The sequence below is a fragment of the Nanorana parkeri genome, unplaced genomic scaffold, assembly GCF_000935625.1.
Source record: "Nanorana parkeri isolate BGI_ZX_2015 unplaced genomic scaffold, ASM93562v1 scaffold9, whole genome shotgun sequence".
Classification (NCBI taxonomy): Eukaryota; Metazoa; Chordata; class Amphibia; order Anura; family Dicroglossidae; genus Nanorana; species Nanorana parkeri.
Genome location: NW_017306277.1, coordinates 2,401,213 through 2,426,689, shown reverse-complemented (window position 1 = coordinate 2,426,689; position 25,477 = coordinate 2,401,213). Strand labels below are relative to the sequence as shown.

The 25,477-nt window shown below is 40.2% G+C and overlaps 1 protein-coding gene across 1 annotated transcript; it reads right to left on the bottom strand.

Annotated features, from left to right (window-relative positions):
* Nucleotides 1-3,560: 3,560 nt before the first annotated feature.
* Nucleotides 3,561-14,018, bottom strand: SNTN (sentan, cilia apical structure protein). Its single transcript, XM_018554662.1, has 4 exons — nt 13,933-14,018; nt 11,882-11,922; nt 9,110-9,249; nt 3,561-3,719 (listed from the first exon to the last, which is right to left on the bottom strand). Exons 1-4 carry the CDS (start codon nt 13,941-13,943, stop codon nt 3,561-3,563), a joined length of 351 nt encoding a protein of 116 aa, XP_018410164.1. The 5' UTR covers nt 13,944-14,018.
* Between the last annotated feature and the right edge of the window lie 11,459 nt (nt 14,019-25,477).

Sequence of the window (25,477 nt, the reverse complement as noted above, 5' to 3'; positions counted from 1 at the left end):
AAAAAAAAAGTAATATCTTGCAGCTTACCAGTCCAGATGTAGTGACTGCATTGCATTTTTTGCTAACTTTTTTCCCTTTATTTTCACCTAGTAATCCTGTGAAAACACACTGCCTGTCCCTTCATGGCTACACTCACTGCTCCACTTTATCAACAGAAGGAGCCATGGTTGTCACATAGGCTGGACTTCAAGCATGTCTGCCTTCGTTCATCTCCATTACATGGTGGATTGATGGAACCAATAGTTTACACAATAAACATGAAATTGTTTCTGCATTGTTCAGCAGCAAGCATTTTTGTTTTAGGTACACTGTAAATCTAATGGCATTGGGTAGACCAGTTGGGCACCTACCACCATTATGGAGATAAATTGTAGAGAGAGCTACATATATGAGACAGTAGGTCCCTTTAAAGATCATGTTTTCCATCTGACCGAATAACTCAAGAGCTAGGGGTAGCACACACACAAGTCTATTATTTTTTTGTGCAGAAAACTTACAAAAACTTACAAAACTTACAAAAACTTACAAAATGTCCTTGTGCAACAACTCTACCGGAATCTAAAGACATAAGCTGATTGCTGGCCAGATCAGGCTACAATTATTATGTCTGCGGGGGAATTCAGTGGTCCCCTGACCAATCATTCTCAAAAAAATGGCTGATAAGAACGATTCAATTTTTTTTAGTTAATTGTGATACTTTCAGTTCAATAGCGGTCCACACTTTCCTCCAGTGTTTGACATCCAACCACTATGTGGTGTTTTCTGCGGCTAGCCTGAGTTTGACTCTGAAGAGCAATGAACAAGATGTTATAATGCATAAATTCTACATCGCATGCAAAGACAGCAAAACTCACCCGATAACAACAGGGCAGTTCATTAGCAAGTAACGTAGTTAGTTCAGACCGATTGAGTTTTAAATTGTCTCCCTCCTCAGCTGAGTATTTGTGAAAAACACCCAGGAGATTGTAGACTGCAGATTCCACCACTGCCATGGTTCAAACTACATTCATCGCCCTTTACTGAATGTATATGTAATCAAGAAGCTTGATGAACACCAATAACTGTAACAACTATTGTGTTTTCTGGTCCCGCCTATTGTCTCCTCATACCAAGCAGACAGCTGGAGGCTACAGGATGAAATGCCCTGATTATTAATGTAAATGTGACACTGCCTAGAGTTTTACAAAAGACCTGACTGTGGGGCTCAAGTTCCAAAGTGCCATCAAATATCAGTACAATAAGTAATGTGGATCCCAGACTTGGTAAAGCAGGTGACAATTGGATCAGTCCAAACATCAGCTATGGTTACAACATGTATGAAAACATGGACAGTGATAGGATAGCTCCACCACCAGGTGAATGCTGTAGAACTAGTCACATAGTATATGCTAAAGGTGCTTTTAGGGACTAATTATAAAGCAGAGCTTGCCAATCAGTGTCTCTTGCTAATCAATGTCTGAACACAGATCCTCTCACTCTGCAAAGACCGTTTGACCAATGCTGTGGCATTGCTAATGTGATCGGACAAAGAAAGATCCCAATATATTAGTAAAGTGCACTGCGCTAATAGTGTATCAATACATAATCTATAATATGTCATAAAATAGTGATGAAAGCACTACTAAGTGCATGAAACAAATAAAAATAACAACAATATAAAATTCATAAACCATTACGTACAGATCTAATCAGAAAAATGAATAAAGTGCATCAAATAATAGTGTCCATCCCACAAATAGTGACAATAAAACAAATAGTGATAGTCCAATTCAACTGATTAAAACAACTTAAAAACCATTAACCAGAGTTCAAAACTTGCTGTGTTCCAATGTGCAAATCCCCAGTGCACTCTTATAGATAATGCACTCACCAGATCGACATGACCATAAGAAGGTCATATACAGCATGATATCCCAACCACCCTGGTCAGGCACCATATCAGTGATCTCTCTTTGCTTGTCTCCTCTATTAATTCTCCTCCACCGCAAATTCACAGTTTAAAATTTGACTTTTAGCAAACCACCATGTAATCAAACAAACTCCTCGTAGTGTAGTAAATCCAACCATTAAACTTTATTAAAACAAGCCAATCTACTCACATTTAGATAGTAAAAAAGCAGAAATATACACAAAGCTCTGTCCCGTCCTGTGTGCGTGAGGACGTCAACAAATTTTACAGGGCCTGACTACTTTTTCTTTTCAACCTACTCCTCAACTCTGCCTACTGGCACTTACAGAACATTTAGCTCAGGCAGTGGCAGTTCGCAGGCTACTGGGGATTCTTCTTTTCTATAACTTGAATTAGTCCCTTCGCGCTCCTGACTAGATACAACCTAAGTTATCGGTTATGTGCTGTAGTGACTGCGCCAATCAGACATAAGTACATGAAGCGGTCACTCTCACTCCAATATGTTTTCTATCAATTCTTCTTTATTGCCAAAAAGGTATGTCACATTGTATAGTGACATTTAGGAATCCTCTTGGTCCCTTTTTTCAGGCAAAAAAACACTTTGCCTTCTTTTCTATACCCGCAAAGATATTCTCCTAGACCGGAAAATGAGGTCTGCACCTACTGTGGATATGTGGAAATGGCTAGTCAACTCCATGCTGCACTTTTATAAGGCTACATATGTTAATAGAGGTTGCCCTTTGTGCAACACAAAGTTTGCGCTGATTAAACCAAAGCCTTTAGTATATTGGAGTTTCTTTGAAATACTGTGTATTTTACCTGTATATACTGCTTTGAGATGTGCTATGAGGTTGCACTACCTTCTGGACTACACCTTACCCGTGCATTGTTGAGTTCTTGAGAATTGGGGGGTGGGTTTTTTTGGGTGTTCCTTATGGTTGTTTTTATCTTGTTTTGTACATGTTCATGTTTTTTAAGTGTTTTCTTGTGTATCTTTTTTTGCGTTCTAAAATTGAATAAACAGAATTTTTACACAAAAAAATTACCCAATCATAACATTTAAACCTTCAGAAACAATTACCCTGCAAAAGCAGGCCGTAAAAACTGACCTTTCCACTACCCACACTGTTGCACACCACTCTGTTCCAGAAGAAATGATCCCTGAAAGTCCACAGGGAAACTGACACTTCTAGGAGTATCAGTCTCGTTAATTCCCCCACAGCTCTCAATGGTTCCTTCTGCTGACCTCCATATCACTAAAGTAAACAGTAGTGACATGGAGGCAGCAGAAGGAACCAATGAAAACTGTGCTGGACCAAGGAGATGAACACTTCTGGAAGTGGACCTTGATTAACTATTACTACAAGAAAAGTAAGTATTTACAGACTTCTTCTGCAGGGTATTTGTTCCGGAAGATCTAAAATTTGTGAAAGGGTCACTTTAAATTAAATTTTCAATAACACTTTTGATTATGAACCTTTTGGCACAAAAGGAGGTTTAAACAGAGATTCTTCTCCAGCAGCCAATTACCGCGAAAAAGCTGTTGTGTGCAGTAAATGGATCTTTCCAGGGTATGAATGAAAAATAAATCAGCCACAGGGATTTCACTCTTATGTTACTGGCTGAATATGAGCCATAGACTAATATATTTTATTTGGTGTTCTTAGTTTGTCTAATTTCCAGGAAGAGGTCAGATATTAGTGACACACTCAACAGCAACACCATGAAGTCTTCAAAGTTCATAAGTTCCTGACTGTCTTTTTCCAAGTCTTCCATCAGTTCTTTGTATTTAGGTTTAGCATCTTGACCCTGCAAGGAAAACAGAGCAGCTGTTACATTTAAAAGGAAAGTATATACGTTTTATATCTTTTTGTCTTTATTTATTATGGTCCAGACCAAAAAAAACATTTTTAAAACTATATTTAATTTTTTGGTCAACTATATACAGTACTGTATATTACACATTTATATTTTATGTTTTGCTTTCCAGCCATTGCCTGGAGCAAGCAAAAAGCTTACTCCGGAAAATAGATCAAGTTGAAAACACAGAGGGATGCTTTACAGCAGTACCTCTGACCTCCTCTGCTTTCACCTGCCTGAATCTTTAAGATAGGTCAGGAAGATATTTCAATCAAAGAGAAAGAGTCTAGATGCAAACAGCTTCTGCTGTGGTCTTTCTAGACACTGTGAAATCACTGCCATGGGTGCACCCAGTATTAAATGCTTATTTGTAAAACAAAGACTGTATACATATAAAACCAAATATAATAGTTTTCAATTTTCAAAAATTAAAATAAAATTGACCCAAAAACAATATAGTTCCCCTTTAAAGATAATTTTCCACATCTGATAATTGTAAGATTTATACGCAAACCTGTACTGTTGGTGCTATATAAATCCTGTTTAACATTAATAACAATACTGTAAAAATACTGATATCTTCAGTGGAGTAAAGAACTACTGGGGGATCAAGTCTGCCTCACTACACACAAAAGTAAAGACAAAGCAAAAAAAAAAACAACAAAAAACAAAATTGAGTTGTGCAGGCTTTTAGTGATAAATCATGTCCGCTGAAAATACTGTAATTCTGGTACCTGCCAAGGAGGCCCAACTACACTATGTGGCCAAAAGTATGTGGACAACTCACCATCACACCTACAGTATATAAGCTTGTTAAATTTCCTGTGCCAAACCTATGGGCACAGATATAGATTTGATCTCTACTTTGAGGCTATAATGGTCTATAACAGCATCCACTGGAAAGTGTGTCTGTGTCAATTTAGGCTCATTTAGCCAAAAGAGCATTTGTGAGGTCAGGTACTGATGTTGGACAAGAAGATCTGGCTCACATTTGGCATTTCAGTTTATTCCAAAAGTGTTCAACAGGGTTGAGGTCAGGGCTCGGTGAAAGCCATTCGACTTCTTCCACATCACTTTACCTACAGAGATTCACTAAGGTTTAAGCTGCAGTTAAAGGAGAACTATGGGGTCAGTATTTTTCCCCATAGTTCTTCATAGGGTAACGGGAGGACACAAACTAGCGTCCTCCCTTCACCCTAAGCTCAGTATACCGCGAGCTGCAGCTCGCGGTATACTGAGACGCCGCAGCTGGAGCGGATCCCGACTTAGACGTCGGGATCCGCCCAGCTGCGTGAGTGACAGCTGGCTCTGCCTATCTAGAGGCAGAGCCAGCTGTACCCGCCCCCTCCCCTGTCCATTCCGCCAGTCAGCGCTGGCAGATCGGAGTGGGGAGAGGGGAATCCAGCCCCTCCCCCTGTCACGTCAGAGAGCCGTGACAGGATCGAGAGGTGAGCGAACCCGGTATGTGTTCGCTCATCTCCCGATCTACTGAGCCGACCTGTGACAGTCTCATTGTCACAGGTCGGCTAGAACTATGAGGTGAGTGGAAATCACTCATCTCATAGGTCTCCTTTAAGTATTGTGTGGTCAGGCACATGACAGGTGCTCTTACTACAATCTGACCTGTGGCATAACCTCTGCTGGAAGACATAAACTTAATGTGCCGCAGGGCTCATCATAAACGCACTTCCACCGGGTGAAAATAGGGCAGAATTATGCTTGGAAAACAATTACAGCAGTATATTTTATTTCAATGGCACAAATGTTAAATTATGCGAAATTTGAAATACCGTTGCATTTCCGGACAGCATTCCTGGTGTAAACTGAGAATCCCCCGTAGGAACACAATACTGAACACACTAGCTGCTACCATTGTTAAAAAGTAATTGAAGCAGATGGCTCCAACAATGTCTAACAGTTCTGTGACCTTGTAGGAAACTGGCACAGGCCAATGATAAGAAATCTGGTTTTGCTACCATAGTCTTTCCCTTTGCTGGTACTTGCAGTCCCATCAAGGAGAATAATGACAGTCATACACAGACATATTGCCTTGAAGTCCCATCTGAATGGATTCAAAAGTGGGTCTGTACACTAAAGCTATGTGCAAAGAGTCCCAAACAACTGCAAGAGGGATGGAGATCAAACCTGCCAAACTGGAATAAAATAAGGATCCGCAGTAATTAAGGCATACACATTGCCTAGCAGCCCATGCAATGTCCTTTAATCACGGCTCTCAACCGGTAATTTGATTTCAGTTTCCAACAATTTTTGGCACAGAATTCCTGGCTTAAAGAGGGATGTCCTGCTCTAAAATATCCCTCATACTAACTGTTCCTGTAACCCTAGCCCTTTCATTATATTCCATATAATTCTAACCCACCCTGATGTTAGCATTACCTTTCTGAATTCCTAACACTAAACCTCCCTGTAACCCTAACACCAACCCTAATAATAAATTTTCTTGTAACCCTTGTACTAAATCCCTTGTAACCCTGACATTAGCCCTGTAACCTTAGCACTAACCCTCCCAGCAACTCTAACATCACTTTCCATGCAACACTAATGCTACCTACCTATAACCATGACCCTAACATTACCCTACATATTCTACTACTCACTTCCTCTGTGAATGATAACATTATTTAATGCAGAGCACGCCAGAGCACATGTGTGGTAGAAGACTTCTTCTGCTACCTTCCGTGTTTACAGTGACAGGAAGAAGTGTAAAAGCTGTCACAGCAGGTCCCACACTTATGGAAATCTGGATAAGGTCAGTGACCAGAGTGCAGTGAAGCCACAGGAGATATTTTTGAGGTGCACTGTGTCACTCTGCTTTACATTTACTTTTTCGTTCCCCTTATTCCATATGCCATACTATAAATTTCCTATTTCTCACCTTCCTATTCACTATGTTATGCTGTACATTCCCTATTCTGCACCACAATATTCCCCAGACCATGGCATAAATTCGCTATTCCGTACATTCTTATTATGTATGCCATGCTGCACATTCCTTTCTCTGCAGCTCTTCATTCTATCTGCCATGATGTATATTCTCTTTTCTGTGCTGCCTCATGCTGTACACCATGATGTACATACCTTATTCCACACCACCTCATTCTGTACTGAATGCTGTACATTCCCTGTTCCACAACACCATATTTCTAATGTTGTATGTTCCGTTCCCTATTTTGCACCAGCACATTCTGAAAGCTCAGATGGACATTTTATGCTCCACACTGTCCTCTTCTGAAAGCCGTGCTGTACATTCCCTATTCCACAGTGACCTATTCTGTATGCTGTGCTGTACATTTGATGTTCCTCACCACTCTATTCTACACACTGTGCTGTACCCACCCTGTTCCTCCACAGATCTGTACTTACCTCAATAGCTTGGACACATCCTCTTCGGTCTTTTGTAACCTGCCATGGTAATTAGGGTGTTGTGCAATGGTATCTTTTTTCTGTTGGGGGCCCATTAAAATTTTCGCTAAGGGGCCCTGTGTTTTTTTGTTACACCCCTGTCCCTAATGCTAACATTAACCTTCATGTAGCCCTAACCCAAACATTACCCTTCACGTTATTCTAATACTAACCCTCCCTGTAATCCGAACTCAAACATTACCCTCCCTGTAATCCTAACTCAAACATTACCCTCCATGTAACCCTAACACTAATCTTTCCTGCAGCCCTATCCCAACTTAACCCTCCAAGTAAACCTCACATTAACTATCCCTGTATCCCTAACACTAAAGCTGGCCATACACTGTCAGAACCAAAACAAAAATCCGATTCCTCCAACTGCAGCTATTGTATTCTGTATGTGAGCTGTGGGTCTACCTCTGTCTGACTTCCTGAAGCCATTTTTTGCCCGGCTCCTTTAATTTTCTGACTAAAGGATGTCTGGTGGGAGACTGCTGACAGGGCCACCCAGGGAGCGAATTTCAGTTGGTTCATCAAGAACTGACATTTGCCCAGCTTGGGCCTCCCTAATGTAAATGTTAACCCTTGTTTGCATGCTTACCTGTCCTCAGCTGTAGATCAACCTGTTATGTGTTCAGAGATACCAGCACCAGGATCTCAATGCCAGAACAACTATTTCTCTGGATTGGGTCCATGGCACTAGAGACAAGGCAATATGTAAAAATATGTAGCTTCAAGAAGCACAATCAATTTTTAAGTGGTGGCTAAGCTTGTGTGCCCCTTTGCCCTATCAACCAATCAGCATAATTAGTACTAAAAGTATAATTCTGAGTTGCCTCTATTGTCTCTTCTGGTCCTCCTTATTGTCTCATTGTAAAACAGAACTGCAGTCTATAGGGATAAATAGCTTGATAAATAATGTATATATGACACTCCCTATTGTCAGAGTGTCTGAGTCATACATAGCTCCATAAAAGAACTGACTGCAGGGCTCAGTTTCCAGCATGCCATCAGATAATAGTGTTTTAGATGGAGAATAAATTGGATGGAGTTGGGTTTAATGTTAAAATGTTTTTGACCAACCATTGTTAATGTTCTAGCCGGAATGCTTGTTTCTGGTTGTTACAATGTCCTTTTTATGTCATGGCAGCTTGGTGGGCTAGTGGGTCTTTGGGGGGGTCTCAAAATGTTAGTCAGTTACACAATTGAGGGGCCATCAGCTGGTATGGGTGCTTTCCCCGTTGGTGTCAGTATTTGTTGGGGGACCTGACCCTTTGGAACTTGGGAGCAATAACTGTCCTCGAGCTGGTTGCGGTGTGGCTGGGGACATGGGAGCAGTTTTTAGTAGAGGCCTTATATGGGCTGATGGTCACCCAAAAACCCCTTCTCAGATCAACAGTTATTCAGATTATTTATTTTTATATTATTTTGTTTATTACTTTGGTTACTGTTAACGTTGTTTTGGTTAATGAAAGGGCTGCTGGGGCCATTTAAATACATATCGCGCAGTCTGTGTGTTTATTGGGGTTTTAACAGAGGGACGTAATCGACGACTCCATCGGTCAAGGAAGTGTTAAAATAACAGGTCTACTGGAAGGATCAACAGGTAATACAACTAGATTACAGGGGCGATTTAGAAAAACTGGACACACTGTGTTGTTTGATCATAGTTGCACTTTAAATATATTTTCTACTTTTTAATAAATGTATAATTGTATTAAATAATGGTCCTAAATGTTCTTTATTACACTACATTTTATACCCGAAGATAAGGTTTAAAATTTAATATATTCTCCATTAGTAACAAAGTCATCATTTGGTGCTCTAAGGGCCTCTGTTTGAATATTTTAACTCAGAAACTCCATATAGATGATATTTAATTTTGGAATCTACCCAGCAAATACATTTTGTATTACCTGTATGAAGTTCTGGAACTGTGTGTGCAGCAAGTCCTTAGCACAAGCCTTGCTTATTTTCCCATCGCTGTCTGCGTATGAATTATATACAAGCACCATGGTGGCTACAGATTTCTCCAGCTCCGAGCCTTTCCCCAGTGCTGGGTAGGAGACAAGAGAGGAGAGATTGAGTGGAACTGTCGCTTTATAACATGCTATTCTTAATTTTCTTTTTCAGTCTATAATTATTCCATAAAACCTGTCAGAGAGTTATCTGTAACAAAAAGAACTTAGTAAGAGAAATTAAATAAAAAGTTCTTTATTATGTAATCTCATTATTACCTAATTTTGTTAAACCTTAATATTGGACAATATTCAATATATATTCAATGCCATTAAACAGCTGTTACTTCCAACACTAACATTTCAGCTTGGGTGGGGTTGATTTACTAAAGGCAAATAGGCTGTTCACTCTGCAAGGGGATTTGCACACTAGCTTGGTGAATGTGGTGAATTTCACTTTGCAAAGAATACCCAATCATGCGCAAGAGAGTAAACAGTATTTTTGCTTCTCAATGTAAGAAAGATCCGGCCGCACACCACAAAACACTGAAGCACTTTAATAGAGTACAGCATCACTGTGTCCTGCCTCGGGTCCGCTCCTCCATGAAGCCTTTCACCCAATCACAGGCTTCATGGTACAACTACAATTAAGCCCATGATTAGGTGAAACGTGTCAGAAAGGGGTGGACCTTTGGCAGCGATGTTGTTCAACTGCCATTAAAGTGCTTCAGCGTTACGCGGTGTGCTGGATCTTTCTTGCATTGATTGGCTGTGAATATTGGAATGTGGACTCGCTCCCATAGGCAAGCATCCATGCTTCTTTTCCCATGCTAAGTCATGGAGGAGTGGTGCCTTTGCTCTGTGCTTCTTAAGTATTTTTGCCTGCTAGTGATTGGACGATGGAAGTCGGCAGAATTTCATCTCATTCACTAGAGCTAAGGGAATCTTCCCTTGCAAATAGCAAATTCCCATGCAAAGCAAGCAAACAGCCTATTTGTCTTTAGTAAATCACCCTCCATTATATATATATATATACTTTACTATGGAAAGGAGGAAACAACATTTTTACTGCATGTGTGATACATCCTTCAGCTACATAGGTCAAGGCGGGTCATTCTTGGTGTGACATGCATGATGCAACAATGGCAACTGCTCATTTCTAACAAGCAAAAGAAGGTGTGCATGTGCAAGGCAATACACTGATTTAAAAATTCCCCAGCACTGTCCAGCTAGTCACCACAAAAAACGAATTTGTTTCAACATCTCACGTTTAAAGGCAACTCGGAAAAGTTTTTTCAATTCTGTGTAAACTATCTGAGGTTCTGATGTGGATAAATTGATTTGCTCTTGTGAATAAGTAAAGAAGTCCTTTGGACCTACAATCGGCAATGAGAGATCTCTAATGGGAATCTACTTTTATTTACTTTCAGAGTGTATAGGGGTTGGTGCAGTGGGATGCCTGGTCCCCTGTGACATCAATGCCATAATACGGATGTACCATGCTTCCTTATTTAATGAGCAGTAAAGGGTAGGAAGACCATATGGGTAGCACATTCTCTGAGTGAACTAGTAAAGGGGCCAAATAACCCCTCTTCTTGCTACATGCCTGGCAGAATTTAAATATTTGGCCAGTAGAGAACATTTTTGTGATTTTTGCCAATCACTGTGGATGACTAATAAAGCCCAAAAGAAACAAAGGCGCATGTGAAAATATCAAAAGTTGATTTTGGGGCTCTAATTTGGATAATAATCCACAGGTTCCCCACCAAGAACAAAGACAAAGTGTCGTTTTCTGCTTTCACCAGACCATATAATGTCACTGTGTGTGAATTGTTCCTGGACAATACTTTAAAGTTTTTTTTAACTATTTGAGACAATTTTTTTCACATTTTAGTGGGGAACTTTGGTTGCTGGTGGTGCATGCAATCAGTGGGGCGTTTTTTGCTGTTGGTGCATTATCTCAGTGGGGGAAGGGGGTGCTGGTGGTGCATGCAATCAGTTGGGGAGGGGGGTGCTGGTGGTGCATGCAATTAGTGGGGGAAGGGGGGTGCTGGTTGTGCAATCAGTGTGTGGGGTGCTGGTGGTGAATGCAATCAGTGGGGTGGTGTTGGTGGTGGATGCGATCAGTGGGGTGGTGTTGGTGGTGGATGCAATCAGGTGGGGTGCAGGTGCTGGCTCTGCAACTCCCTGCCTGAAATGCTCTAGCCAGTGTCCTACCAAGCTCCTGGCAACATCACTGAGCAGGATGCCAGCCAGAGTGTTTCAGATTGCTAAGAGCTGGGCAGAGAGATCTGTATGGCTCTTACACATCTCCTTGCCCAGTTCTTAGCAACCTGGGATGCTCTGGCCGCAAAGGGGTCAGTAGAAACACCGTCCCCCCATGTGACCCAAATATATGTTGCCTGAGGCAACAGTCACAGGCTGCCTCATTAATGAGACGGTCCTGACTAAAAGACATATGGAAGCTGCCATTGTTGACCAGTAAATGTTATGTGTTTGGCTGTCTCTGGGTTCAATATTTTGACAAAAACGCAGATCAGGAAAATCATGGAGACCAAGAGAATATGCATTCTTGTTCTGGGTCTTTAACAGTACTGAAGCCACAGGATCTGTATGACAACTACTATCATGATCAGAAGCTGAGATCAGTGGCCATCAACACCTCCTCACTATAGGTTTCCTTTAAATACGTAGCATACTTTACATGATCTGTTTGAAGATCAGACCCACCTTTAATAGAGGCCAGCTGTTTGGCGATCGGGATTGTGTTGCTGCATTAAATGAAGAGAAAAGAAAGGCATCAAAGTGAAAGATGAAAATGGGAATATTTGTGTTCATTTAAATTCATGAATCTTTTTATTTTCCGCCAGTATGTATGAGAAGAAATTGAAACATGACAGGCATTAAGCCTCACCACGTCTGAATAACATATCGTTAGAATTAAACTTGTATATTTTTAGATGATATTAGATCTTGTCATACAATTTATTGCTCACGGATTGCTGTGTGGGAATTAAACATTGCTTTTCAATTTTCTTTTGTTTGAAACTAGACATCCATGAAACATTATTCTCTACATCCAACCTTACTGTAAAGGGAAATGTATTTTATATATACATATATTTCTCATTAGTACACAAATGGGGTCCATTAATAAAGGTTTTCACACAATATTCCAACAACTTTCTCCCAGGACTCTTGCATTAATTGGATTCAATTGGAAAAATGGGAGAAGGTTGTGTGAAAACATTTATAAATAGACCCCATACTGTTTTATTTACTGTAAAGTTTAAAAGGGGGGGGGGGGCAGGTATTCGTACCTTTAAATTAACGGTGTTTAGGCCAAACATATATATCATAACGTCCTGAAATATATCCAAATTGGCTTAACACAAAAACACTAAGTAAATACAAGATTGCTTTTTATTTTTAATATTTGATTAAAGTATTAAAGTAAACTTAATAACTCAATTCTCATCTAAGCTTTAACATGTCATGTAATTTATAAAGTCATATTAAGCATTTTAATCTTTGCAGGTTTCATAAACATTATTCACCGGTGATCCTGCCATGGAGGTCCTGGTTCAGGCACTTCCTGGTTTAGGGTGACAACTTGTCCTTGTTACCTAGTTGTGCTCGGGATAGGGAAATTTGTGTTTCTTTTTTATTTTGGCCTCATTCACACAGGGTAGAGTGGGGCCGTACAGATCCGAGGAGCGTGTACGGCCATATCGGGCCGTTCCCAGGAAGGACATGTGCTGCGTGCGATTGTACACAGCAGCCTGTTCTTCCCTGTGGGAGGACACGGCTGTACGCTGTCGTACACTCACCCGAGCTGCACATCCGTGCGGGTGTGGGTGTCTGTGCTTGGACGCAGAAAGGATCCAGGCTTTTTTTGTCCTGGTGATCAGTCCAGTGATATACGTTCTATCATAGGGAAGCTCCACTCTATGGAGGAGCAATGGAGCCACCCTTGGACAGCAGCATTGTCATCCTGTAGATAGGGTAGTGTTACATGAAATAGTAGATTTAGATGGACCTGACTAACAAATCAAAACCAAACTCCAGCTAATACTTTTATTTAAAAAAATAGCTTTTTTACCTTTTGAGATAAAGGCTTTAAATAAATTAGTAAAAGTTGGCCATAGTTAGCCCCCCTGTCAATGTGAAATGGTTTGTCTCAACCCACTATCTGCCACTTTGGCTGGTCAGCTTGGTCTTGTAAAGGAATTAGAAAAAAAATTACTTACTGTCCGGATCACCAGGTGAAAATAAAGGAAAAAAAGCCTAAGAATAAAAAACGAATGCAGCCACCACATTTAAGAAGTATATTAAATTTTTGCTTTTAGATATGCGTTAAACTTCAGCACCAAAAACTGAAAGTTCACAAGTCCTGTATAACATACTGATCTAATCTTGCTTTCCACACATGAATATCATTTAAAACTAATTTGAAACAATACACAGGAACAGCAATATATATACATATATATATTGCTGTTCCTGTGTATTGTTTCAAATACACAGGAACACATATATATGTATATATCAGATTTTTCTATTTTCTACTGAGTTGTAAATTGTATATCCTTCAAGCCATGAATAGATAACTTGAATAAGTTACAGATGTCTGTCGCTCATGGGTTGTCTATTGGGACCGTAAAATGAGATTACCTAGCATACACCCCAGAATATATATAATATAATATCATTATGAAGATATCCTGTGCAGTAGAATATGAGCTGCCATCCCAGCAATGATGACTTAACCCCTACATTACCTCTTTGGCATGTTTCTGAAGTGGAGTGTTCTTCGGGATCTAAGGGAAATTCTTCTACGCTGTGGCAGAATAATTCATAATTAAATATCTTGGGTTTTTTTCCCTCTGCTAGAAATTTTGTTGACTTGGTAATTTTGCTAAGCAACTGCTGCTTCAGACAACACGGACTGTGCAAAGTGTACACAGTGCATTAATTATATTTACTGAACGTGTCCAATGTTTATTTAGCTTTGTCTGAAAAGAAAAGCTGCCAATGGTATACAATGTTCACGCTCGGAGCCAGTAAAAGGATGTTGTGTAAAAGTAATTTATCTGACTGCTGCGTAACTGCTGAAGAATGCATTGTTACTTAGGAATAGGAATAAATCCGTTCAATACAGTTCAAGTCAAGCTTAATAATTCTAAGGATTAGTTTGATTCAGCTTCACGTGGGTTAAATATTAGTCTAAAAAGTTTATAGACTATCAATGGAATTATGCTATTGTTAAAATGGAAATAATTGATGTGACAACTTCGGGTTTCTTAAAGGCTCATCAGGATACAACCAGTGACATCAGTGAGCTGGGTGGGATGCTGGACGGAGCTGAAGCCAGAGATACTGTACAGCACCAGAACCCCTTCTTCCCCTTCCTGTAACGTGCATTGCCAGCACACCCCCCTCCCAGGTACCGTGCACCAAGAGCCACCACACCGGCCTAAGTTAATATATCAGGTATATTTTAACTACCTCCCGGCCAGCCGCTGTGTATACACGACCTGCCGGGTGCTTCTTGGATGTAACTGGGTGTGTATACGGCGTTTACTGCAGCGCTGAACACTGAAAAATGGCCTGGCCAGGAAGGGGGTCTAAACACCTGGTCTTCAAGCGGTTAAAAGCACAAATAGGTAACACCTGCATACTCGAATGTCATCTACCTTCTCTAGCTAGTTTTATGGTGGCTCATGTCACCGGTTGCAAGGAGCTCCTAGCAACCTGTGATGCTCTGGCTGGAAAGGAGGCGGCAGGTGTGGCCCCCACATGATTCAATGAGATACCGCCTGTTTAAAGTGGCTGATTTTAAAGTGGACCTTTCAGCAAAGATTAATATCTCCTCCCCCCCCTTCGTACATGCTCCCTCCTACATCCTCAATTCTTACTTTAGCGAAGGTGACATGTACCTTCCCCTCCTGCTGCCTCCTAGGATACTTACAGTCATGGCTAAAAATATTGGCACCCCTGTCCAGATAATGCACCAAAATTGCAAAATTGTAATTGCAAAATTGTTACAATTACAAAAGTTTAGGCATTTTCATGTTTATTTTATTTGTTTGTATTGGTATGACACAAAAAAGTTGAGGAAAAAAAAGCAAAACCTGACACATTTAGACACAAAAAATAATTGTTTTTCAAGGTGCTGCAGATCTAGAATTCCTATAGAGAAATCCTACACAAAAATCAAGGGTAAAAACATATATGAATACATCAGATACGTTATCATTTGTGGAAGAAAACAACGCATTGAGTGAAAATATAGCCCACAATTGTTAAAAAAAAAACTATTTCCATTGCAAGACCCATTGCTCAAAGTCCGACAGCTCTAAAAAAATGTGGCTGCAGTTACAGAAATGTGACTTGACTCTAAAATATCCGTGCTAATTGGATGGGGCCCAGGTAAACTTGCTCTTCAGGACGGTTAACACAAAAAGAGTGGACGATGGAGAAGATTGTTATGAAGACAAGGTGATATACTCTGAGCAACGTATAGAATCTAAATGTCCTGTGTTATGAACATTATAGGAAGAAACAGCGAAACATATCATTCTGTAAACCAGCTGAAATAGAAAGGATTAGAAATGATTGCCTGCATGGAGAAAAACAAGTGCCAGTCAACTGATGGGAAATTTGGCCCCTGCATCATTCAGTCTCAGTTACTAATAACCCACTTATGTCAAGGGACTGAACTGTAATCCCAAAAGGATGCAGATCTGAAATTCTAAGGATGATGCACAGAACTCATCAAAGCATTCGGCACTCCAAAGCATGTGTGTGAATTGTAATGCGCGGACTTGATATGTTCAGGGACATTGAACATGGTGGGAAACTGCTAAGTCTTTTAAGAGAGCAGACAGGGCAGACAGGGTGTTTTCACAAGGCATACAGTACCTGGACCACCATAGCACATAAGTTAGCCATCAATTTCTTTGATTTGGGATAGGCAAACATTCTTGCTGCTTTTGAAACAATTTTTTAAAAAGGAGTTCTCAAAATTCCAGATAAAGCATCTCACACTACTGTTGTTAAACTCAAGCCTGAATTTGCAAGGCATGGCATTCCAGTTCCAGCAGAGAGATATGCACTGCTGCATCCCATTGGAGAACCTAATTAGTTTACTCTAGCCCTGGAAACATCCATCCAACAGACAAATTAAGAAGATGTCAGACTGCACAACATCTTTCCAAGAAGTCATTAATCATTGGTGTTGATCAGAACTCTGCACTGCTCAGTCTATAATATATGCAATATATCAGGTGCATAGGATCTACCTGTTCAGGTAATGATTGGGAAGTGTTAAGAATTACAGCATTTGGAACAGCACAGGTTCACAGTCATACAATATTTTCACTACTGGCAAGACTGGACACAGCTAAAGCTACTGATGAGGAGGAAGAGTCGAACCATTCATCTAGGTAAAATCCACTAGACAGTGGCCTGAAGACTATCCAGTTAGTGAGCCATAGCATGTTAAGATCCATCCTGGAAGCCTCTTATGTACAAGAATATTCTATATGCCTGGGCATAACGGAAGTGCAAGGTCCTAGGAGATGGGCTTCAAAAGTACCCAGCTCAGCTTAGGGCAGGTCAGATAGTGGGAAGATAGTCAATCCTTCATCTGAGGTCAAAATAGGTTGTAGCAATATGGCTAAATAGCATACACCAAGAGGTATCTGCAACTAACTTTCAAATCCTCTGATTCGCGCTCCAAATCCTAATTGTGCTGTCCTTGGAACTAGATTTCAACATATGCAAGAGAAAACAAAAGAACAGCGTCTTCTCCTCGTGAAATACTGTTTTATTTGTCCATTAAAAAATGAATATTATTATTGTTCTTATACAGGATTTATATAGCGCCAACAGTTTGCACAACGCTTTACAATATAGGGAAGACATTACAGTTACAATACAATTCAAGACAAGATGGTAAGGAGGGCCCTGCCCCTGAGGGCTTACAATCTAAAAGGTAGGGTCAAGTGATACATGAGGAGGTAGTTGTGTGCAGATGAATTGTTTTGTCAGTGGTTAAGTTGAGGTGGGATAGGCTTTCCTAAAGAGATGAGTCTTTAGTGGTCACCTAAAGGCAGTCAGAGTAGGAGATAGATGGACAGGTTGGGGTAAGGAGTTATACTCACAAACAGTGTCTGTAACATAAGCATTCTGAACAACCACCCAGACTGATGGACGTCGGTCGGCCTTAGAATGAATTGTCAGACAACCGAGATGTGAGCCGAAGCAATCTACATGAGCCTTGCTGATGCATTTCTAGGAATAAACCCTCTTCATCAGAGCAAACGGCAAGTACGTCTCACTTGTTAATGTTACAGACACTGTTTGTGAGTATAACCTTATTCAGTTTATTAAGGGCGAATAAAACAGTATTTCAAATGAAGAAGGCGCTGTTCTTTGTTTTCTCTTGCATGATTTCAAAGGCTTCCCATACTGTCACGGCACAGGAGCCCCCTCTGTGCAATTGTATTGTTGTCCAATCCTGCTGACTCCCTCCATGTGTTGTTGTGAGACCTCCACCAAGCATTGACAGATTGGAAAATAGGTTTCAATTTACTTAAGGGATTTCAAACCCAACAGGTCAAAACCATGATTTGGAAATTTCTCCCATGGCTTTGTTGCCCTTCAGGATCCTGAATAAGTTGCACAAGTGGCAGTCTTAGGGAGCATGTTGTATTTACGCATTTAAAGAAGCCAAATTCCTGGAAGCGGCCGTGGTATTTTGTTTAGGCGAGTCAATGTCATCTTATTCAGCTCATAAAGCACCTTCTCTTTTACAATCTCTCTTTTCATATACCATGCATTGGCAGAAGGGAATGTCACGATAAACCACATCCATTTGCCCAAACAGACACAGATTGCCACAGAAGCACATCAATACCAAACCAGAGGGTTTCGGTGGCATTTGCAGGCAACTTTTGGTTTCTACTCTTTAGCCATATACCCTGTTTCCCTGAAAATAAGACCTACCCCGAAAATAAGACCTAGTACTATTTTTGGGAATTGCTAAAATATAAGACCTACCCCAAAAATAAGACCTATTTGTGACCATTGCCAGGGCCGGTGGTGGCATAAGGGGGAACCTGAAGAGCCTCATTCAGTACTAGAGGAAGCGAGGCGGCAGCACAGGGAGCAGAGCCGCATATGCTGATGTTTCCTCTATAGCGCCGACTCCTGTCACAGGCAGAGTGATACCAAATGCACTCCGCCTGTGAGGAATTGATAGTGAAAGTGTGCTTCACTTTTTCTTATTACCAAATTGCTCTTGGAAAGGTATGGCACCCCTGATCACCCTATTCTTAACTTTGCCATTTTGGATTATTTAATTTGGATTTGCATTAACTTTGGATAGAGCCGCATAAGCCGATGCCTCCTCTATAGCGCCGACTCCTGTCACAGGCGGATTGATACCAAATGCACTCCGCCTGTGAGGAATCTATAGTGAAAGCGCTCTTGGAAAGGTATGGCACCCTTGATCACCCTATTCTTAACTTTGCCATTTTGGATTATTTAATTTGGATTTGCATTAACTTTGGATTGTTATACATTAAAAAAATAAGACCTATCCCGAAAATAAGACCTAGTGTGTTTTTTTGAGCCAAAAAAATATAAGACAGTGTCTTATTTTCGGGGAAACACGGGTAAGCTTTCTACATCTTTATTTGACAGGTTTTCTTTAAGGTAACAGTTCAGTATAGTTCAACTTTGCACAGGACTCTTTCTTATAAGGAATAGTCATGTATATGGTTCTCTTCTTAAGTAATCTCTTTTTCTGTTCTCCAACAATGAACCATCACACAGATGGTTGGCAGGTCTAAATGTTTCCAGAGCAAAGCTGGCTGGCACTGGTGGGTGTTAATGAACGGGGAGGATTACCTATTCGCATCTTCTCCTTTAATTTGCCAACTGACAGTGTCATTACCCAGATAATTGAGAAGCATTACTTGATGTTTAAACTGCACATTTCCCATTCTTGCTTCAGCAGAATGCTAAATTACATGCTATTTTAGAGACAAGACAAACACGTACATATTACTGGTGTCCATCAGAAGGAAGTCCTTAATTACTGATGAAACAAAGCATTGTTATTTCCTTAAGCGCTCATCTAACAGGACGAAATGGATTGTTTTTGTTTTGGTTAAAAATATTTTCTGCATCTGTTTCACATCCAGCCTGTAGAGTGGTCAGGATAATTCTCTGGACAAATGGAAAATGGGAAATAGTTGGAGCTACACAACAATGTAAACAGATATTGTTGGCTCAGAATATACATTAGGGCCATCATGAGGCAAGGTGCGATTTTCGGCTCAGATGGCTCCTTAAAGGTAATGCATAACACAATGTGCTCAATGTGCCTCTCAACCTTTCAGTTGTCTCATATCCTGACTGTATTGACACTTTGAAAGTAATACAAAGTTGCTAACATTCTAAAATGATGACCTGCAAAATGGAGTTGGTGTAACTTAAGGTGTATTTCCACTTTTGCAGCCAATTCGGGATAACACCTATTTTATGTGTTACATGTTCCCATTCACATAGCATAAGCTTAAAAAAAATGAGAAATGATTCTTGCAATTTAAATTGCTTTTACTTTGTTTAGGGTTTGAAGGTTAAAATTTATTTTTGCTTCTCTTTCTTTGAAATGTTAGGAGGGGCTGTGAGAGGTGGGGGGTCTAAGGTGGCTTCTCCATTGTATGTTAATGAAGCTTATCAGATAAACACAATCCTCACATTTCAGTCCTATGTTTTTTCATTAGGACAGATCACTGTGAAGGGGCTGAGAAAAAAACCTGGAATCAGCCATTTTGCCTGCTGTAATAAAACATCTAAAAGGTAAGACATAAATGTACTGATATTGCAAGAAGAAAAAGTCAATGTATTATTTTTCTGCATTGGCACCTGCAAAGCATTACAATGTGGATCATGAGAGCAATGCACAGGCTTCTGCAGACTGTTCCTCCAGCCCTAGGTCTGTATTGCTTAAAACCAAGGTACAGACTCTCGGGTTATTGAGCTCCCAGAAATGTTCAATGTACTACAACTGCGGTGACATGACCACCCTTGTACTCCATTGAGAACTGTGAGTTCCAAACAGATCCTGTAAAAGGATATGTGAATGAATGACATGGTTGTGCGGGCGTCCATATTACAGAATATATAGTAGCCTGCGGGGAGAAGATTTAGGAAAGTGGGAGGAAAGTTGAGGGTGGGGGCTATGGAATGGCACCGTGTTCCACGTTACACACTAAATATGAGTGTAACATGGAACTTGTGCACTGATCGGGTCTTTTCTGCCCGTGCGTGCCCGCTAGGGCAACCCGCAGATGCAGCAGTGCCGGCCGTCCGTTTTTCTACTACGGGCGGACGGCAAGAGGTTAAAGGTGAATTAGCCTTTAGCTTTACACATACTAAACAGTTTTTGAGGACCCGGAAGACTACATAACAAATTATGACTTTCTTATTAGATTTGAAATATTTTTACCTTTTAAATTCTTCAGTACACATTACAGTCCATTTGAATTCTCAATTTAAACTATCTCAATACATTCCAGGTACAACAAGGTCTTGGGAAAGCAGCCACATTCTGAGTACAAATGCCTGTCCCCTGCCAGCATGCTGTAGAGAGGGACTTTTGCTATCTGTGGGGGAGTAGTGGTCTCTCTGCAGAGGTCTGACACACCCCTTGATCAGTCAGAACTAGAGCTCTCCAATAAGCGTGAAGCATGAGTTTTTGTTACTTTTACACTCATTGCAATTTTATTTTTATGTACATCATTTTAATCCTTTTATGTGTATATAAAATAGCTCTTAGGATACATAAATTACTGTATTTGAATCTTCATTTGCACTTGTTTATTTTACAAGTAGTGGCCTTTTTCTAAGCCCACATACTCTGGATCATGAGAGGGAGGTTGCAGGGTATAGTGGATGCAGTCTCGCTCAGTTTGGAAATGTTTTTTCAAAGTGTATGTAGAGCCAACATTTTCTCCTAATGCAAGAGAGGTGGAATCTCTGTAGGGTTTTATTGCTGTTTGTGTTCCGCCTGTGGAGATTCACCCTACCTTATTGGTCCTAGTGACCATTGCCTTCAGTACACAAAATGAAGTTGAATCCAAAATGTTTTAGTTGTCATTGGAACAGGAGATGAAGAAATTCTTCCAATAGGGAAACTTGTTCTAGTGACAACTAAGAGGCAATATAATCGATCATTTTTAAAGGGTTCTCCTCTTATTTCCTCTCTGGGATAGAAAGTGAAGGGACGTCACCCTGAAGGGGCACAAATGAAAGAATAAAATGTCAAGGGTCTCAACCATTCCCTACTCTGTACAAAATTAAAAATCACATTTTGGCTCAGTTAGATTCAAATTGACTAGTAAAAGTTGAAGATATTTTGCTGCTCGTCTGAGTAGCTTCTTTGTTCTAATGAATGTTCTCTCTCTGCCAGCCATTGTCAAGTTGTCAATTAGAACACACATCTCAGGATTCCTTTTACTATTTTTGTTAGCCGGAAAAGCCTCTTCTGTTCATCCTTATTCTCTTTGTTATAAGGGTTGTGCCTTTCCTGGCTTCTGGGCTACAACTTGCCTACATGTTTGCACCTTGTCCAATAGGAGTACTCATAATGACCACAAAAACACTCTCATGGCACAAGGGGTGGCAGTTAACTATGTCTTAGCCCCAAATTTAAGGAAGCCAGGCTCCTAGGCACAGGGGGAAACCTAAACCAGAGAAGCTCAGACAGACTAAGGTCAAACACCAAAACAAGTGACTGGGGACCATCAGATACCAAAGTCTCTAAAGACAAGGATCCATTGCGCATGATGGGCTTCCCTCTCCCTAAACTTCCTACTACATTGGCAGTACTTGCCATAACCAGAGAACCATTGGGGAAGTCTGAGAAAGATTAAAGCGCATCTAGATAACTCTAAAATAAAAAAATAACCATAGGTTACGAAATATTAAAATTATGACATATATCAGTTACATTTAATTATATTTTACCTCTACCTTTCTATGATTCATAACCTAACTGTATCTTACAGACATGCACAATACAGGTCACAGCAACTCCAGGGAAGAGGCAGTTCATGATGGTAAGTCTAAAGAAAGTTTAATCCCACTCATCTAACCCTAGAGTCAAAGAGAAAATAAGAGGTTACATAATGTTGCAAGGAACTAAAATCAGCAAATATATATATTTTTTAAATCAGGTATATCAAAATGAAATGCATATGCTTTTTAAAATTATTTTCTGAGCTGTAAAGGTAGAATTCCACTTGGACAAATGAAAGGTGTGCTATGTTATAAGGGACATCTAGAAATGTTAATTGTACTTAAAGCAAACCTGTAAAAGATTTACCTTTTCTCTTAAATTCCTTGTGAAAAATAGTAGTGCGTGCCTCATAGCTGTACCTCTGCAGTATACACTGTACCTCTGATTGATTGCTAGTGGTATGAGATTTGGAGTGAGATTTGGTGATATCTCTATGTGTTGCTCACTGTTCTCCTTGCTGGAGAGGAAACTGTACCTGAGGACCTGCAGTGCAAGGATCTCCCTGTGTTTGCTTCATCCATTGGATCTATTCTTTTTACTACTCTCCTGCTGCTTCTTGAATATCCCCCCTCCAGTCATCAGGGGGCAGCTCTGACATGAGGAAGCAAAGCCGTCTCCACAAAGAGACAGAACAAGACACAGAAGTCAGCAATAGGAGAAAGATCACCTGCTGGGAGCCTACAGAAAAAAAAACTGGTAACTAGGTCTTTGCCATCTGCTTGCCTTTTTTGAGCACAGCTTCTACAGTACAGGTCCTCTTTAATAAACACACCAAGAAAACCTCCCATATACATTTTATGCAACAACTTTATTTGAGTCAAAATGCAATTACAATATAGATTGTCCACTAAGATCAATACATTGTTTACATAATATGCATTTAATAGTAACTACACCATTTGTGCTTGTATTCAGCCAAAAGTACAGCAAAATGTACAACAAATCAATGGACTAGGCAGATCACATCATCTATAAAGCCCTGGGTTAGTATTTACTACTAGTAGAGTCATTACTTGCTAATAAATTCTGTGTTGTTGATATGTTTTAGTTTTTTTTAAAAGATCAAAAACCAGGAACATTGACCACCCAATCACTGGTGGCTGATCACCATAAGGCCAGATTTAAACCGTATTGTTCATAAAAATACACCAGAACCTCTTTAATTCAATAGAAATACCTCACATTTCTGAACACGACGATTATATTATTCTGTGATCCAGACACTAAAACAGCCTGTTCTGAGATACACCAATAACATTGCATTGTACCAGGTTATAATAAAAAATACAGCTGTTTATTGACAGTTAAAAGGATGAAGATGTTAAACCAGGGGAGGCAGCCATTTTGGAAGCTGGCTAGTTGTGAGAATGCAACCTATTAATTCATTGGGGACAGCTGCAGGAATATACCTCCTGACCTTCTGAGAAGAGTTAGAGGAACACCTTGTAGCTCAAACTTCATATAGGCAAAATACACTCCACTACTACACCACCACAACAATCCTAGTCAATAAAAATTCAAGGGCAAAAAAATATTAGTTAAAGCCCAAATGTTTTCTAAGCCTCTTGCTCTTCCTCCTTCAGCCTCTTCCATGCTTATTTTTAAAAAACTGACTATATGCATACCTTAAATGTTGCAGTCTTGTGCTGATATCACAGGTCCCTTCGATGGTGGAGGGTGGTCCTTACTACTAGACAGCAGGACATTCAAATATTGACATATGAGCACTGTGCTGTCCTGAAGTACTGTGAGCGCGGGCCATGGTCATGATAGGCTGGCCCAGCAGAGAGAGGGTTATTACATCATGAAATATATTTTTATGAGTGCAAGTAGTACCTGAATTTGAGTTAACATCAGTTTTTTGCAATTCCCTGTACAAAAGAGCTCAGTTGGGAAGAGGGAGAAGGAGAAGGTACAAGGAGCCAGTCAGTTATGACAATCAAGAAGGAAAGAATAGAGAGATTTGGCTCCAAAACAGGTACATTTGGGAGATATAGGACAATACTTCTCAGATGAGATTGTAACGACAAGGAATAAAGAGGGGTTCAACTGTCTAAAGTGCTGTTAGGTTTTGGGGCCTCAGTGTAAGTGTGATACCCCTATATTCTGTCACATGATATGGGACAGGCTGAAAAGAAATGAACCTGGGCCTGATTTACCACAATGTGGAGGTCAAATGAACCTGTAGGCACTTCAAGCATTCAGTCATGTGCAGAGAAATATCCAAAATAGAGCTTCTCTTCACATGATGTTTGAAGTGCACACAGTTGATCTCACCCCATAGTAAACCAGGCTTATTCTGTGTATAATAATCACCCTTTCTCTTTCTCACAATGGCTGTTCCTGCCAATAAGGACACTTATTGATCACTCTCATTGGACATGCTATGGTTTTTTTGCTGTGTTGTTATAAGGCAAAATCCATGGACAAAAATGTACAATGTACAATGGTATATGCACGTTTCGGGGTCTTCAAATGCCCCCTTCATCAGGTATAAAACAACAATAAATTTTAAAACAGTAAATTAAACAGTACAAGTTTTAGCGCTTACTGTTCTTTTAGCCCTGACGAAAGGGGCATTTGAAGGCCCCCGAAACAAGTTGGCATACTTTATATAAGGGAATAAATGTCTTGTTTTGGCAACAAATAGTGGGTGCTTCATTTTTCTTCCTTATTGATTTGACTTATGCCACCCCATGTGGCCTTTTGATGTGTTTAAAGCTAAAGCTCCTTTCATAGACATTCTATAATACAATGGTTATTTGGTAATGTTGACATGTGCCGTACTATTTTTGTGAATAGTGAATTTTTAAGATAGGTCCACTTTAACATATCATAGTGTACGGTCATAGTCATCAAAGGGCACCTGGGCATTAAGAATTTTTGGTGCCCCCTATTTACCTATTGACCAAGTACAAATGCGTATTCACCTTGTTTAGATAGATACACACATGCAGGCAAAGAGTAGCCTTTTTCATTTCCGGAACACGGTCTAATGTGCAGCTGGGGTCAGACAGTAAGTATTACTCATAACCCAGCGCCCACCAGGCCCATATCTAGTATAAATGGACGCTTAACCTGCAGGCATTCCTTTTTTTTAATCTCTGGGCTTCTCCATAGCCACATATCTCATAAGCTCTTATGCCTGCGCATCATTAATAAGTCGCACACTCTGCTATGAACATTGGCTTGTGTTCCTCTTCCTCTGCGTTGGTGGTACACTTTTATTG

Coding starts and splice junctions, on each gene's coding strand:
- SNTN (XM_018554662.1), bottom strand. Junction 9,250..11,881: donor ACAGCTGGCCTCTATTAAAG/GTGGGTCTGATC, acceptor TCTCCTACCCAG/CACTGGGGAAAGGCTCGGAG. Junction 3,720..9,109: donor AGTTCCAGAACTTCATACAG/GTAATACAAAAT, acceptor TTTTCCTTGCAG/GGTCAAGATGCTAAACCTAA.